The sequence below is a fragment of the Carassius carassius genome, chromosome 34 (assembly GCF_963082965.1).
Source record: "Carassius carassius chromosome 34, fCarCar2.1, whole genome shotgun sequence".
NCBI lineage: Eukaryota > Metazoa > Chordata > Actinopteri > Cypriniformes > Cyprinidae > Carassius > Carassius carassius.
In genome coordinates, this window is record NC_081788.1 from 28082644 (window position 1) to 28100501 (window position 17858).

General features: G+C 35.6%; 1 protein-coding gene across 1 annotated transcript; it reads left to right on the forward strand.

Moving 5' to 3' along the window:
* Window positions 1-743: 743 nt before the first annotated feature.
* dhx37 (DEAH (Asp-Glu-Ala-His) box polypeptide 37) lies at window positions 744-16191 on the forward strand. The gene is made up of 28 exons (XM_059523356.1): window positions 744-855; window positions 1212-1386; window positions 2465-2631; window positions 2737-2849; window positions 2929-3274; window positions 4051-4199; window positions 4280-4372; window positions 5307-5403; window positions 5835-5948; window positions 6018-6119; window positions 7408-7522; window positions 7637-7735; window positions 7893-7954; window positions 8648-8792; window positions 8874-8950; window positions 10065-10297; window positions 10391-10502; window positions 10915-11021; window positions 12260-12448; window positions 12550-12674; window positions 12871-12987; window positions 13066-13238; window positions 13324-13438; window positions 14173-14310; window positions 14422-14516; window positions 14884-14957; window positions 15039-15136; window positions 15872-16191. The coding sequence occupies exons 2-28, from the start codon at window positions 1281-1283 to the stop codon at window positions 15946-15948; spliced, it is 3438 nt and encodes a 1145-aa protein (XP_059379339.1). The 5' UTR covers window positions 744-855; window positions 1212-1280; the 3' UTR covers window positions 15949-16191.
* The last annotated feature ends 1667 nt before the right edge of the window (window positions 16192-17858 follow it).

The window sequence follows — 17858 nt, forward strand, 5'->3', positions numbered from 1 at the left end:
TTTGTTAAAACTTGCACTTTTGTAAACTTGATCCATTGGTCACAATAAAATTAGGCAATTTCGGTGCATAAATATATTTACAGGTGCATGTGTATATGCTGTGTACATGTTATTCACTATTATATCCTTTTTTTCAATGAAATATTTTAAAGTTGCAAAAACAAACTGCAATATTTCATTATTATTATCGTTGTTGTTATACTTTGCAAATTATGTTTGTTTCAGATAATATAAAACATAAAACAGCATAATATAATATAAAAGGCATATATTAATATTAATAATACATTTGAAATGTTTTAAAGATTTTTAGGGTTGCAAAAACAAAGCACATATTTCATCACCATCATCATTATTAGGCCTATTATTAGTATGATTATGATTGTTTTTATTATACTTTACAAATGTTTTTAATTTATATAAATAATAAAATATGGCATAATATAATATAATAATGCATTTATTAATATTAATAATAATACATTTGAAAGTTATAAATCGCGATATTGTGTTTGTGGTTTTTACCTGATCTCGGATCAGTTTAATACATTTTTTGACATTTTTAAAGAGACATTTGTGCCTGTTTAGACAAGCTCTCCTTAAAACAAACAAGCCCTGCAAATTAATAATCACTAAAAACATATTATACAAACACTTCACATTTAAAGGTATTTGATTATTTTAATTGCATTTTATGTATTATACTTTCAATAAAACATATGCGGTGGGATTGTAAAAGCTGTTTTTATGCATGTTTTGACCGGGTGGAAACATCAAGCCCGGAACCTTTTATTGCTGCTGAAGCGCATCGGTCTCATTTAAAGGTTGCATAACATCACCGCACAGGATCAACACGTGAGTCTTTTCGAATATCTTACTCTATGCGACGTTTAGATGAATCGGTTGCTATTTATTTTTGTAGTCAATGTTTGATGCGTAGAAGCTTTCCAGCGTCAGTGATTTAGTGGTTGTCTGATAAGATGATGTCTAGATCTCACATTATAACATAGAACATACTCCAGTTTGCCAAAACGAGTGGTAAAAGATGTGTTGGTCAGCAGTAGCTGGGGAGAAAATCCCCAGAATATGTCCAGCCATATATAAATGTCACATTTCAACCCAAAAGTAAAAACGGGTGAAATATTCGCATGAATAGAATGGAGCATATTTAATATTTTTGCACTGTGATTTTCTTGTCGTGCTCTTGACAGATTCTCATCACGTTCTCAGCTGGGCTTCACATCTCTGAGGGTTTGTGTTTGGAGCTGTAAACTCTTGCCATGGGCAGATTGAGAAAGAAACACAACTGGAAAGGCAGACAGCAGAGCACATCTGGACAGACAGCAGCTGCAGACAGAAAGACAGATGTGCAGGTGGAGATACAAGGTAAGATGCATGCAAGATCATTATAACCTCTGCAATACAAGTCGTTGTCATTAAAGATGCAATAAGAAGCAGAAACCATTCATTTACAAGTCAATAAAAAGCATTGGGAAAAAGTATTGTGCATTTGAAATTACTTAAATGCAACACAGTTAATTAAGGCAATGTTGTATTTACTGTAAATTACCCTAATTGAGGATCAGTAAAATTATTTTGTACTTGTCCCTGTAAAATTACCCTCTTTTTTAAAATCTTAGTCCACTGCTCACAATGAATGCCATTAATTTATTTTGAGCATATATTCCCAGGTGAACGCGTATGTTTGTTTTTTGTTATTCATTTATATGGCAGTTTCTTTTTATTTCTTACGATTCGTTAAAAACATATATTTTTAATTAATTTCAAATGGCCACAAAACAAAGCATAATTCTGTTATTATTATTATTCGTCATATTATTCATTCATCATCTCTAGTATTATTACTATTTTTATTATTGAGTAAACTTAAAATATTTTAATAAATTATATAATATAGTAGTAAAGCTTTTGAAATGTTTCTCTCAGTGAAAGTTAAGTTTTGAACACAGACAGAAAACCGAAAACAGCACATAAATGCTGATGGTGATAATGAAAAAAAAGGGCCAAGCCAAAAAATGGCTAAATATTTAGCTTTTAATTGTGCACATCTTCTAAAACAGGAGTGCATTTGCTTAATTCTTACTTATTTCCTTACCAATAACTTAATGGTTAAGACCATTAAAAGCTTAGAGTTTAGGCCTTTTTACTGCCCAAGAGTGTAATGTAAACTAATTGCAAACTAATTTCAGTTGAATGCTAATGCTTCAATTTTTTCTATTAGATGCATCATTAATTATTCTAATGTCCACTGAATCATCTAGATGAAGGTTTTATGATGGTACGATACTGTAGAAATATCACATAACCGCTGGACAGCTTGTTTTGTGTCGTTTTCAAGGTCTTAAGGATGTCCGCACTCTTTCACACGTGTGTGTGTGTTCTAATCAGCAGTTTAAGTGTGTGTGTTTTGGATTGTATTATTGTGTAATGTGATTGTGTGCAGATGGAGTCATGCTTAAAGGAGTAGATGACTGCAACGCTCTTGTTCTGTCCGCCACCAAAACGAAGAAACAAAAAGTAGAGCATCCTGTAGCCAAGAGAAAAGCCCTGACAAAGAAACAGAAGAAGAACCTGGAGAAAGTTCTGGAGCTGAAAGAGAAAAAATCTCATGTAAGGAGAGAAAGAGAGAGAGTCTGGGAGACTGATGCGTCTGCATGGTTCAGTTGATGATGTTTGTTATATTGAAATCATTTATATGTTTCTCTTTCTCCGCAGAGAGCAGATATATTATCTAAACTAGCTGAGGTTCAGCTGCCCGACTCAGAGCTCAAACTGCTTTACACGACCTCTAAACTCGGCACTGGAGACAAACTCTACCAGACCAGAGAGTAAGAGATCAAACCCTACAGGACTCTGACCAGCTTATATTGAGAATATATGAAAACCCGTCACTGTGTGTTCTTGCAGATCTGTGGATGAAGATCAGCAAGATGATTCAACTCCTGTCAGGATCAGCAGTGTGAGCAGAGCAAACAGAAAGAGAAGAAGAGCGCTGGATGATGATGATGATGATGATGATGAAGAGAGATCTGAGAAGTCAGAGACTTCAGAGGAGGATGATGCTGAGGCGTCAGACTCATCTGAGGAAGAGGAGGAAAAAACAGCTGAGGAAAAGCCCACAGAAGAGCTGATAGAGAAAGAGACTGACGTTAAGGAAGAGAAGAAAGACAAAGAGGTGAAAGAGGAAACGCAGAAGAAGGAAGACTGTAAACCTGCCGTGTTTATTCCTGTGGATCGGCTGCCAGAGATTCAGGTACAAGTGTGAGGAGTTTTAGTGTGTATTTCAAATGCAGTTAATACCTATTATATCAGCATAAAGTCTGGTCTACTTTGCAGCTTATTCTGATGAAAAACTGCTAAAGTTTAGTCTTCTTCAAACACATTTAATACATTATTAAATTCAGTTCAATTCTGAACTGAACGTTGCGGTGCCCTAAAACTGCCCACATAGACATCAAGTGACTGCAAACTAGTTTTTCCATTATTATTGTTATTATTATTATTTTAGTGTGTTTCTGTTCTATTCTATAACAGGTTTTGAAATGTTTCTCTCTGTGAAAATTGGTGGCAAGGAAACAGCTCATAAATGATGATGATGATGATGGATTTATTTACTGATAAACAGATGAAAGAACAAATATGATCATTTTACCTGAAGCTTATGTATATAATGCATTATCGAAGTATTTAATGCATTAATTATGTCTATGCATTACGTGTTCTCAAGAATAATTGTAACTGCAGTTTGGATGCATTATAATAATTTATTTTGGCAGCAAGTATAATGTATTAGAGCACACTGATAATTAATGGAATCTAGTTTATGAAAAGATTTAATGCACCCATGCGTTATGAATACCTATTATACACAAAAAAGATTTGTTGCTGAATTTCTCGCTTGGATTTGAATCATTTTGAGTTGATTCAGCCTGGTTCACTCTTAAACTATGTGATCTCGCTGGTCCTAATAAAGTCATCAGTTGGCTCTTGGTTTTGGACTCTGGGTGTAATTGTTGGTGTGAACTGCAGGAGGCTCGTCTGAGGTTGCCGATCCTGGCGGAGGAGCAGGTGATCATGGAGGCGGTGAGAGAGAATGAGTGTGTGGTGTTGTGTGGAGAGACGGGCAGCGGGAAAACCACACAGGTGCCTCAGTTTCTGTACGAGGCGGGATACGCCAGGTAACGTCAGAAGCGGTGAGCCGTTGCCTGTATGTGCTCTGTGCTGTCTGTCTCTCAGTGTTTGTGTCTCTGTTCCTCAGCTCTGGGGGTATTATTGGTGTGACGGAGCCCAGGAGAGTGGCGGCGATCAGCATGTCTCACCGTGTTGCCACAGAGATGAATTTCCCCAGCGGGTATGACATCTGTGCAGTGAAGAAATACAGCTCATATTCACCACAACAGATTATAGTATTAAATATATTATCAGATTAAATATAGACAGATTGTTATTATAGCTATTAAAAATAATCATCGTCATCAATATCGCAATTCTTCATTCAGGTTAGATTTCAACTATTCCGGTTTGGCACATATCTAATTCAACACATGCATGTTTATGCATAAGCTTATCCAGTCAAATGCATTTTAGAATATTCTACATGAAATCAAAATGCAGCCTTTTTCATGTACCTGTTTTTAAATATGTATTTTTGCACTTATAAGGTGCAATTCATCAGTTTTTTTATGCCTTTTGTTATCTGAGCATAGTTGAGGCAAACGTGTCTGCCAGTGGACAGGTCACTGTCTGAGACACGATTTCAGTCATAACTAAAAAAAATATGGCGTTCAGAAGTTTGGTGTCAGTACAATTTTTAAAAGTCACTCACCATGGATATATTTATTAGATCAGTACAGTTAAATCAGTAATATTGTGAAATTTAAAATAGCTGTTTTCTATGTGAATATTTAGTAAAATGTAATTTATTCTTGTGATGCAGCGCTGTGTTTTCAGCATCATAACTCCAGTCTTCAGTGTCACATGATCTTCAGAAATCATTCTAATATTCTGATTTACTGATTATTATCAATGCTGAACACAGTTCAATTTTTTTTGGAAACCGTGATATAATTTTTGGGTGGATTCTTTGATTCATCCAAATAGCTATGCAAGCATTTTTAGGCTTGAAATGAATTTTGTGTTGACTTTAACCTCCTCTGTTAATTCTACTGTCCTAAAGTGTTTCTGTGCATGACAGCAGCAGTTATTTTAGAGCTTTTACAAACATCCTGCAATGAATTCTGTGCAGCTTTAATGCCAAACTGAAATAAGTGTGTGTGTGTGTTCAGGTCGGTGTCTTATCAGATCAGGTACGAGGGGAATGTGACAGAAAACACAAAGATCAAGTTTATGACAGACGGTGTCCTGCTGAAGGAAATTCAGAGGGTAATGCGCATGCACCACATATTACGTTATATAATGCATGCTATGCTTTGTTTTATATAAAGCTGTTCTATATTATACTTAAACTACTTAAGTATACTGTAATAAAGTTCTCTCAAAGAAAACATTTATTTGTCTTTCAAATAAAATAAAAAAGGATGTCACTGGATGTTCCCCAAAGATGCTGGCATTATTATAAACCTGATGTGTTCAGTGTTTCGATTGCACCAGGGGTCAGAGGTCAAGCACTGCACATGACAATAAGCATGTATGCCATCCCTATTTGTGTATAACCTGTATGATTTGTTTATCATGTAATAAAGCAATAACCTCCATATAAAGGGCACCAAAAAGACATTAATGTATTGCTGTTTGTTTGAAATTGATGCATCATCTTTCTCTAAACATCAATGTCGTGATGCATGTTTTTGCAGGATTTCCTGCTGCAGAAATACAGTGTGGTCATCATAGATGAAGCTCATGAGCGCAGCGTCTACACAGATATCCTCATCGGCCTCCTGTCACGCATCGTCCCACTCCGTAACAAGGTAACACGCATGAATACGAGGTTGAATCAGTGTGGTTGGCATGTCTATAATGCGCTCTGTGGTTCACAGAAAGGCTTACCCATGAAGCTGATCATCATGTCGGCGACGCTTCGTGTGGAGGACTTCACTGAGAACAAGAGACTCTTCCGAACTCCTCCACCGGTCATCAAGGTGTCCCATTCATCTATATTACTTTTATTTTATATTCATCTATGGGGCTATATGTGACTTGACATTCAGCCAAGTATGGTGACCCATACTCAGAATTTGTGCTCTGCATTTAACCCATCCGAAATGCACACACAGAGCAGTGAACACACACACACACACTGTGAGCACACACCCGGAGCAGTGGGCAGCCATTTATGCTGCGGCGCCCGGGGTTCGATGCCTTGCTCAAGGGCACCTAAGTTGTGGTATTGAAGGTGGAGAGAGAACTGTACATGCACTCCCCCCACCCACAATTCCTGCCAGCCCGGGACTCGAACTCACAACCTTTCGATTGGGAGTCCGACTCTCTAACCATTAGGCCACGACTTCCCGTAAAACCCCTATAGGGGTTTTATTCCCTCCAAAAAAAAATTTTCAGATTTTCTGTTTTAATGTTTAAATCAGCTGTTAGCAATCAAAAACATGCCTAATTAGTTGAAATCATGAAACTTACACACAGTCAACAAATTATTCAATGTTTAACAACAACAAAAAATGTTTAGGGCCCAATGAAATCAGTTTAAATTTTTTTCCCAAATTCCATTTTATTTTTTCCAAATTCCATGTTATCCATATAATATCCATTTATTCTGGATTCTATTTTTTTTTTTATGTTTCTGGATTCAGTTTTAATGGTTAAGTTTAATTTTAGTAATCAAAAAATGTGCCTAGTTATTAAAAATACTTAAACACAATTTATTAAAGTTTAACAAAAATAAAATTTTAACATCCTATTAAATCTGTTTTTGTTACCAAATTCGGTTTTCCGTTTACATTTTTTTGCATACATTTTAATAGTTTAATTAAATTCAATTACATTTAATCAATAATAATGTATTAGCAATTAAATTCATAAACCCTTATAATAAGTCATTTATTAACATTCTTATAAAAATAAGACCCTATGAAATGTTTTATTTTTCAGATATTCTGTCTTTTTTAATTTTTCTGTATTTATGGTTTAATACAAACGTATAATTAAAACCTTATACTGTATAAAAACATGGACGTAGTGTCCGTGATGTCAGAATGTTCTGTATATGTTATCATTAGGTTGTCACAAACCTCTATGAAGTGTTCTGGGAATGTTATTTCATGGTTGTGAAGAAGCACTTTCCTTAAATGTTATTATTGAATTCCCAACAAATAACCAAACACGTTGAGGAACCAACGTGTGTTTAAGACACTTCTGTTATGATCAAGAAAAAGACTGTTGTCTAATATATGACTGTTTTAACACTGTATACAGGTGGAGGCCCGCCAGTTCGCGGTCACAGTTCATTTTAATAAACGCACACCAGTGGACAACTACACTGGAGAAGCTTTCCGTAAGATCTGCAAGATTCACCGTATGCTGCCGCCAGGTCAGTTAAACACACATAGATGGAAATCTCATACAGATAAATGATATGCACATATACATGCACATGCAGCGCTGCATTATGAATGCATGGATCTGAACCCATGTGTTGATGTAGGAGGTATTCTGGTGTTTCTGACGGGTCAAGCAGAGGTTCATTCTGTGTGTCGCAGACTGAGGAAGGCTTTCCCTTACAGACCCCAGCGAGAGCACACAGGTGCACAGACACTTCTCACACTCACTGAGCACCTGTTATGCCAAAAGGAGCTTTTAAAACTGAATACACTTTACATTTTTTGTATGTAAATGTTTAATTGAAAACCCTTAGATAGTTAGATAGCTGTCCCAACAATACAAACCCAATGTTCTTTCAGATCCGATGGAAACAGAAGAAGATCTGAAGAAGTCGAAAAGAGCAAAGAAAAAGAAGAATATGGTATGATGACATCTTTGTAAAAACAAAAAAAATGCATGCATTTTCCAATATTACCTTTCATGCAGTGTGTAATGCAGCTGTCTGTGAATGTTGCAAAACCGAGAGTGCATGGTAAATAAAGTTGATGTCTCTAATAAATCTGCCAACTGACCAATCAGAGCAGAGCAGGTTCACAGAAAGGAGGCGTTTAAAGAGACTGAATCTTTGAACTGCTTCAAATGAACCATTTACGAATCATTGAGAACTTAGGTGAAATTAGATGTATATTATGAGAAAATGCTATTTAAACCTATTGTATTAGCCGTGCTGATGCACGAGCCACATAAAGATTCTGCAAATGCAATTACAGGTTTCAAACACAGATGGCAACAAACAGGCAAAACTTACAGAAAACAGGATTTTTGAAAAATATCTGTTAATATTAGATAATGCACTGTGAACTAACATGAAGAGTTAACAATGGCATTTATATCATCTGATATTAACTAAAATTAATAAATGCTGTTATTAAGCTCATTTGTATTTTGAAGCGATAACTTGATGAATTTGAACGAAAATGTGATTTAGTCAACAATATAGCATACTTCCAGTTGTTGTTGCATGCTATTTTTATTAAGGATGTTATGCAGCATCCAGTATATTTTGTGCATGAAGTGTGCTGTATTCTGAACACAGTCACAATCTCTGTCTCAGTCCCTCCCGAGGATCAATCTGGACAGTTACTCGGCTCTGCCGGTGGACGAGGGTGATGAGGATCGTCAGGCAGGCATTGATGACGACGATAATGAGGGATCAGACCTGGAGCTGGAGCTGGGAGATCATCCAGACAGCGATCACGGTGAGAGTCTTACTCTTACATACGCAGGTGTGTTTCCTCTGTGCTTGACTCTGTGTGTTAATGTGTGTTTGCTGTGGTCAGAGGAGAAGGCCGATCCGTCCATCCCGCTGTATGTGCTTCCTCTCTACTCTCTGTTGGCTCCTGAGCAGCAGGCAAAGGTATGTGCCTTACTTCAGTGTCCTGGAATAACACTGGAGTGACATTATTGTCCAATAAAATAGTGTTTTACCACATTTCACCAATGAAAATAATTTTTTTTAAATTTATATATTTATTTATTTAATATTATAGTATAAATAAATATAATTTCCTGTAATTAATAACATAATTTGTAATATTTTAAAGCTTTTAATGTCAGTGTATCAAGAGAAAATGGAGTACATTGACTATTTAATAAATATATATTGATTTACTTTAAATTTAAACAATATAAATGACATAATACTATAACATAAATGAATTTCTTGTAATAATATAAATCATTTTTGAAGCCACTTCTGGAGTACAATGATGAATTTTAACTTTTTTTTTTTTTTTTTTTTTATAAGATAAGATTTTTTTAGGCCATAATAACAAAAGCTTATAATATAATATAATATAATATAATATAATATAATATAATATAATATAATATAATATAATAAGTGCTGTCAAAGGATTAATCTCATCCAAAATAAAAGTTTTTGTTTGCATAATATATGTGTGTGTTATGTGTATATTTATTATGTATACATAAATACACACACGCACAGTATATATTTAATAACATATTTACATGTCTGTAATTATATTTTTAGATAATTTATATTAGAACTAAATGCATTAAATATATATTAATATATTATATTTAATACATTTAATATAATATAAATGTATTTTATTTTTAAATAAAAAAAATTTACTTTTGTTTTTACATTTTATCCAAAGATTTAGTCTGATCATGTCTCTACAAATATAAAAATAATCAACAGGCACTTTTGTAAACGTCAAAAACTCATTTCTGTAAGTATTTTTGATTATTTAGCTTTGAAATGAATTAAATTAATTTCTTTATAAAGCACAGATATGCAACAGTGGCTGAATGCTGCACAGAACCAAGTTCAACATTTATAAAGATTAATAAAAATAATCAATATGGCTGATGATATATAAATGTCCATTGATGAATAATGGTAAAACGCTGCCTTAAGTGTACCTTAACCCTAAAATGAAATAAAAATGAAAACATTAGTTACAGTTATTGTAGTATTCGGATGTGTTGTGTGTGTTCAGGTTTTCCGTCCTCCTCCGGCTGGAGCGCGTCTGTGTGTCGTCGCGACTAACGTAGCCGAGACGTCTTTGACGATCCCTGGCATCAAGTATGTCGTAGACTGCGGTCGAGTGAAGAAGAGGTTTTATGATAGAGTCACAGGCGTCTCCTCCTTTAAGGTCACCTGGATCTCACAGGCTTCAGCCAATCAGAGGGCAGGAAGGGCGGGCAGAACGGAGCCGGGCCACTGCTATAGGTCAGAATCTGACAGTGTTGTATTAAAGAGGCATCTGAAGGAGAGGAAGCGTGTGATATTAAAGTGACTTAATATTTGTGTATGTGTGTGTAGGCTCTACTCGTCCGCTGTGTTTGGAGATTTCAGTTTGTTTTCGGAGGCTGAAATCACACGGCGTCCCGTCGATGACCTCGTCCTTCAGATGAAAGACCTCAACATTGAAAAGGTTTCCTTTCATTACCTGCAAACTATGGAAGCATATGGGTAGCGATATTCAATTTGGAATGCAATATGTAAAATGGCAATGCATTTCTGTATTTACATTTACATTTTCCAATACATTTGTGCAACGTTTGGTGCGAAAATTAAAATTAAATTACATAATTTTCATTTGGCATTTCATACACCAGTTTTAATATGTAAAATGAATACTAATTTTAACGCTTTATAAGTTGCAAAATTAAAATGAAAATGTATTACAGAAATGATTAGATATGTATAACATGTTCAAGCAAAAACTGTGGCAAAATGATCATTTAAATGCTATTTTTCTTAAATGCATTAACACTCACAGTCAAGATACTTCGATGTGACCGGTTATGGGTTTGCTGTTATTGATATATGTTGCATGTTTTTAGGTTGTGAATTTCCCGTTCCCGACTCCTCCCTCTCCCGAGGCGCTGATCTCTGCCGAACAGCTCCTGATCTCTCTGGGAGCGCTGGAGGAACCACCTCGACACGGACGGTACCGACCAGTTCTCTTTTACTCAGCCTTCATTATTTCCTCTCACTGATCCATTTCATGTGCAGAAAGGAAATTTCAGCAAGCAGTTAGACTTACATGTTTGCTTTTATTACAGATATACACTGGCGTATGAAAAACACCCAATTAAAATGTAATCAGATTGAATAGATTTGCATATGAGGGATAAACTCAAAATTTCACAGCCTTTCTGTGTAACGGTATGAAGTGTAAAATATTAACATTATGTCTTGTCTTACTAAATATGCACATATATGCAAAGTATTACAAAATAAGTGATATAATCTATTACTTTATCACTCTTATGGTTATTAATTTCTTTAATGTATAAAATATTTATATATTTTTTGTAATGTGTTCATGTAAGAAAATGGTTAATAAACACTTGAATATGAACTACAGGTCCTATAAAAAATGTTGTAGCTAGTTAGACCAGTGTTTTTTGTTTTTTAGAATTTGAGTATACTGTTATAGTTTTTATTAATACTTGGAATTAATTTTAATTTTTACATTTTTAGTTTTAGGTATTAGTTATTTAGCTTAGATTTTAGTAATTTAATTGTGTGCATTTGGGCATTTTTATTCGTTTCTTATAAATGTGTCTTTGTAGTTCATATAAATTGTCAATTTTAGTTATTTTAATTAAACTAAACGAGAATGATAAATGTAGCTTTGGCAGCTAGATGAAAAATAAGTTGATTTCTAATTTTTTTTTTTAAGTATATATATATTTTTTTAATGGTTAAGTTTTATTTGTAGTTTTAGCTAATATAATATTAATGATTTAGACAATAAAAGTCCTGAAATTAAAATGTTGTTGCATATAAGTGCAGATGTAAATACAAAGTATAAAATGTAAAATATGTATGATAAATTGTCATTAAATATGCACATATATGCATATTATTACATATTATTAATATCCTTTCTAACTAAAATAACTAAATATTGTATAATTTAAACAGATGCTGTATTTATTGTAATGTTCAAAATACTTCATGCATGTAAATGATGTTGGTTCGATAAAATGATTTTCCACAAACCCTGAAAGTCACCTGTAATATCATTTAAATTTAAAGCTTTGTACATATAAAAAATTGTGATAGTTGTAAAGTATTTCACGAAGTTGTTAAATCCTCCGGACCATCAGTTGTGCCCTTTAGTCTTTTCTCTTTCATTTCTTCGTTCATTGTTAACCTGTTCCTCTCTCTCTGTTGTAGTTTGAGTGAGATGGAGAGAGCGCGTCTGTCGTGTCCCATAACCCCTCTGGGTCGCGCGATGGCAGCGTTTCCCGTAGCACCGCGGTACGCTAAGATGCTAGCGCTGGGCCGTCAGCAGGGCTGTATGCCGTATATCATCACTATAGTGGCAGCCATGACCGTCAGAGAGATCTTTGAGGACTACGACAGGTGCTTCTCATCACACATACACCTTTACTTCTGTTGATATAGTTCAGAAGCAACATTAGGAAACGGTAGAGCTCATACCCGTCTCTCTCTGGGTTTCTCAGGCCTGCGGCCAGCGAGGAGGAGAGCACTCAGATGGCAGGGAAGAAAGCCAGATGTGTCCAGATGAGGAGGTTATGGGCTGGGCAAGGACCCTCGGTTCAGCTCGGAGATCTGATGGTTCTGCTGGGTATGAGTTCGATTTGGATTTGAAGGTTGAATGTTCAGACATTTCAAGTCATTTGAAAAGAGACAGATGATAAACGGGAGAAGGCAAAATAAAAGTGCTTCTGACTGTTAATAGCCAAATAGAAACAAACTGCTATACATATTTATGCATGTGTCTGTCATTAATTCTAGCGGGTGTGATGTTGATGGTTATTTAGGGGCGGTTGGTGCTTGTGAATTTGCGGGCTGTACTCGTCAGTTCTGTGAGGAAAACGGCCTTCGGTACAAAGCCATGCTAGAAATCCGAAGACTACGAGGACAGCTGACCAATGCTGGTACACACACACACACACACACACACACACGCGTGATTATTATTTGTGTCTGTGCATTGATCCGTGTCTCTGTCTCAGTGAACGCCGTGTGCTCTGACGCTGGTGTATTCGTGGATAATAAGATGGCTCCTCCGACAGAGTCTCAGGTGCTGTGTTTACGGCAGATCGTACTGGCAGGTTTAGGAGACCACATCGCCAGACGAGTGCAGGCCGAGGAGCTGCTCGACCCCAAATGGAGGAACGGCTACAAGGTGCCTGAAAGATTGCTTCTGATTTTGCTGTTGAATTTCACAGTTGTGAAATGAATAAGAAACTGTATGTGTTTGTGTGTTTCAGACTCCTCTGTTGGATGATCCAGTGTTCATTCACCCATCATCTGCCCTTCATAAGACGCTTCCAGAGTTTGTCGTTTATCAGGAAATCATGGAGACCACCAAGATGTACATGAGAGGTGCGTGTGTGTGTGTGTGTGTGTTTATAGACTGTGTAATGAGGGCATTTCTATGCATTGCCCTTTAAATGCATTTTTTAAAATATTTTTATATAAGTAATGTTTTGTTTCTCGATAATTCAGTTCAAGTTTATTTGTATAGCACTTTTAAAGATACAAATTATAATTTCTACAATATTTAGTAGTAGCTTATCAGTGGTGTCAGTTTATGTGCATATGACAGAAATTTTCATAAAAAAATCAATACAAGACGTAGTCATCCAGACGATGAACACTATTAACAGCAATTATTATATGATGCAATCACACTTGTAGCAATATTTAATATAACAGATAAACATCGTGGAAAATCTCATGTTTGGCATGACCTTTGAACTGTTACATATATATATATTTATATATATTTATTTATTCTAATAACAGTATGAATAATTGGTTAATAATTAGGTATTTTATTACTATAATATCCAGGTTTTTCCAATCAGAAGTGGACATGGTCGTGCATAATGGACCAAAAATAGAAATGTTTTAATATATATATATATATATATATATATATATATATAATTATTTTTACTTAATATTAACTAAAATAAAATAAGTATTTTAATTAATTAATTTTTAGTTAATTACAAAATAATTCTGTAAAATAAACTTGACCGCTCTATTCACATTATACATCAGTAATATTTCAAAGGTGCAATGAAAATGTTTCTCCGTTGTGTTTCTTGCAGGTGTTTGTGCCATTCAGGCTGAATGGATTCCGAAGCTCCTCCCACAATACTGTCACTTCAGTGCTCCGGAGGAAAGCCCCGCCCCCTGGCTCTGCCCACTGAGCGGCCGAGTGAAGTGTCATCAGCAGAGCACCTTCTGTAAGAGCTGCTGTCTGTGCCCCTGTCCTCAGCCAGAGTTCTGTGTGTGTGTGTGATAACAGTCACATGATGTGGGTGTTTGTATGAACATGGGTGTGTCTCTCTCCACAGACAGAGTCAGTTGGAAGCTTCCTGCCATTGAGATGGATTACCCAGAGGGCCTTGAACATTACAAACTGTTCGCAAAGTTTTTCCTGGAGGGCCAGGTGACATTTATGAGTGTGTGTGTGTCTGTAAATGCGGGTGTCAAACCAAAATAACATGGAATTGACAGTTAATCATTCTGCAATAAAGTACTGGTAAATAGTAAACCAGTTTAAAACCGCGGCATGTTGGTAATTAAATACATTGCTGTTTAATAAGTCTCTTCTGCTCACCAAGGCTGCAGTTGCTGAATAAAAGTATTAATTTCTAAAAATAAAATAGAAATCTTACTGACCCAAAACTTTAAACAGCATTGTAAATACATAAATTGAAATATACCATATTGGTGATTCATGATAGCATATTCATAAACCACGGTGGTTCTGTAGAAAGTGATGTGTGAACTTACTCCTGGCTGGATTTCTGCAGGTTTGTCCCAAGATTGAGCAGTTCAGCAGGTGTTTACTGTCGTCACCCTCCACCATGCTGAAGACATGGGCCAAGTAAGATCTGATGCACACTTAAAGGTTTGTATGAAGTGTAAATAGAGTTGTTGTGGAATAATCTCCTGCTGTTGATCTCAGGCTGCAGCCGCGGACTGAAGCTCTTCTGACGGCGCTGGTGTCGGAGAACGTCAACAACAGAACGTCTTTAGAAGCTGCGTGGAAGAAAGATGAAAGATGTAAGTTGCTATGCATATGAAAATGTCTTGCTTTCTTGTGGTCATTTAGTGGACATTGATTTTACTGGATTCCATGATATCCTGATAAACTACCATTCAAAAGTTTAGAATCAGTATCACATTGTATTTACCAAAAATGTACATTTATAATATAACACAAGATTTTTGTTTCCTGTTTAAAATAAATAAATAAAAAAGGTAATTGTTTTTCGCAATCCTGCCTTTTTTTTTCAGAATTGCAAGAAAAAAGCAAGAGTTGCAAAATGTAAACTCGCAATTGCAAGATACAAATACTTTCTTTTTTTTTTCTCAGAATTTTGACATTTTGTCTGAATTTTTTTTTTCTCTGACTTCACAGAATTCTATTAGTTTTGTTCACACCACAGAATAAAAAAAGAAAGGTCATTTGAGTCTAAATCTCACAATTCTGACTTGTGTTCTCAGAATTGCAGGAAACGAAGTCTGAATTTTGAGACATAAACCCAGAATTGCAAGAAAAGATGTAGAAATTGTGAGGAAAAAGTTGCATTTACGTAGGAATTTTTTTTTTTACATTATAATAATATTTCACAATATTATTGTTTTTGCTGTGTTTTTCATCAAATAAATGCAGCCTTTGAGTTTCTTAAAAAAAAAAAATTCAACCCTAAACTTTTGAAAGCCAGTGTATATGTAATTTAATATAATATATAATGAGTTGAAAGAGACAAAAATGTCTTTATTTTCCCACTATAGATCTGCTGTCAGCGTTTTGTCAGTGGCTCCCGGAGTCTCTTCATGCAGAGGTCAGTAAAAGCTGGCCACTGATCTGACCTAGCGGACCAGCACTGGCCTTTTAATCATAAACGCTGTACAAGCGTAAAAGTAAGACATTTATAACAAACAGGATCTTCCTGCTTGTGCATCATTCTCTGACATCACACGGATGGATTCCTCTGAAAGCCTGTGGACAGATGAAGACTGAGTGTAGAATGATGTCAAGATCTCACACAGACTGCTTTTTGTATAAAATCTTCAGATCAGAGCACAAAAACAAATAAATTCCTCTGTCTCCATACTGTCTGTTCTGGTCTTTAACACACTACAGAATGTTTGCTAACAGCAGTGAGTGTCACTGTTATTCTGAATAGTGTTAGTGATTTACTCCAGATATGAATGATTCTTTGTCTTGCTAATCATGTGTCTTGTTGAGGTGTGCTGGTACTTTACTAAGTAATCAGATGTACTATGTTTACCTGCTTGACCATAACGTAGTAGTTGACGGAGTATGGAAAAAAATACTATGGAAGTCAATGGCCACCGTCAACTGTTTGTTTACCAACATTCTTCAAAATATCTTCATTTGTGTTCAAAATCATACCGGTTTGGAAGGTGATTAAATGAAAACATAATATTTATTTTTGGGTAAACTATCCCTTTAAACGAAAAACCCGAGCCATAGATAGGTGACGGTGTCCTGACAATTTATCCTAGCCGTCAGATTTTCCTACCCGAGTTTACTGCGCATGCGCACATCAATATCGCGTCCTTTTTTCATGCTAAACAATGATATTTAATGTATCTCCATTACTGTAAGGCAGTGCTTAATTTGTAAATTGAGAGGTCCCGGAACAAATCGCGGTTACGGATCCGGCATGTGATTACAGGAGGAAGAGGTAACGGAACACTCGCGCAATCACATTGCTGGACCAGTTTAAGTGATTTTAAGAGCGTGCACCAGTTGCATTTAGTCTGTAAGGTCATGAATAACGGAAATGCCATGCGATTTTAAAACAAAAATTTCCAGAACTAAAAAAAAATGTGTAAAAGTTGTGGAATTTTATTTTTCAAATCTCTGTGTAATAGAGTTATATTTAATCAGGTCTTAAATTTCTGGGTGTAGCTATATTGCATGGTTTTAAAAATTCTCTCGCAGCTTTCAAGTTTATAATGAGGGAAATTCCTGCATTTATTCAACATAGATTTGAATAATAATATAAATCAACACAAACTATTAGATTAAATCAGTCATTCGAACCCAGTCTTCGAATCCATGAACTCTCTCGGAGCGCGCATCTCGTCTGTACTAAAGCGGCCTGCGCGAGCTGCGATACAAGACTCACATTTCGATCGGTACAGCTGACAGAACTGTCACTTGACTAATCGGGTAATTGTTGCATTGTCACAAAAATGTATAATTTGAACAAAGTCATTTGGTACTCGCGCGCTCCACATTCTGTGTGCCCTCACAGTCACATCCAAAGCTCGCGCGTATAAAGCTGCCTCGCGAGTATAAAATACGAGTTATTTTTCATAGTTTTTTTAGGCATCCAAATACAAACAATATGATGTCTGATGGGTTTTGACAAATAAAACGGTTTCATGGCACACTCTACTAAAATACAGGGGGAAAAGAAAGAAAAGGCAGAAAAAATTATAATTAAACAACACTGCTTGTGTTGTATCAGACACGTGCAATTAACATTAGGCTATATAAAAACAAGCTCAAATGGAGTTAACAAGGTCTTTGGCCGGCGAATGAGGAGATCTGTGTTTTGTCTGCATCTGAGGCAAGTGCAGCGCATTAAATGCCATCATCACCTTTTACAGGTTAGGGTTACCGTTTATTGTTGCTATGGGCGCTTAGTTTTTTCTTGTTGTTTAATACACTTAGCCAAAATCTCATGATATAAACGATTAAGCACTTATGCATAGCAGGATATTTAAAACGTACAAAAGTATT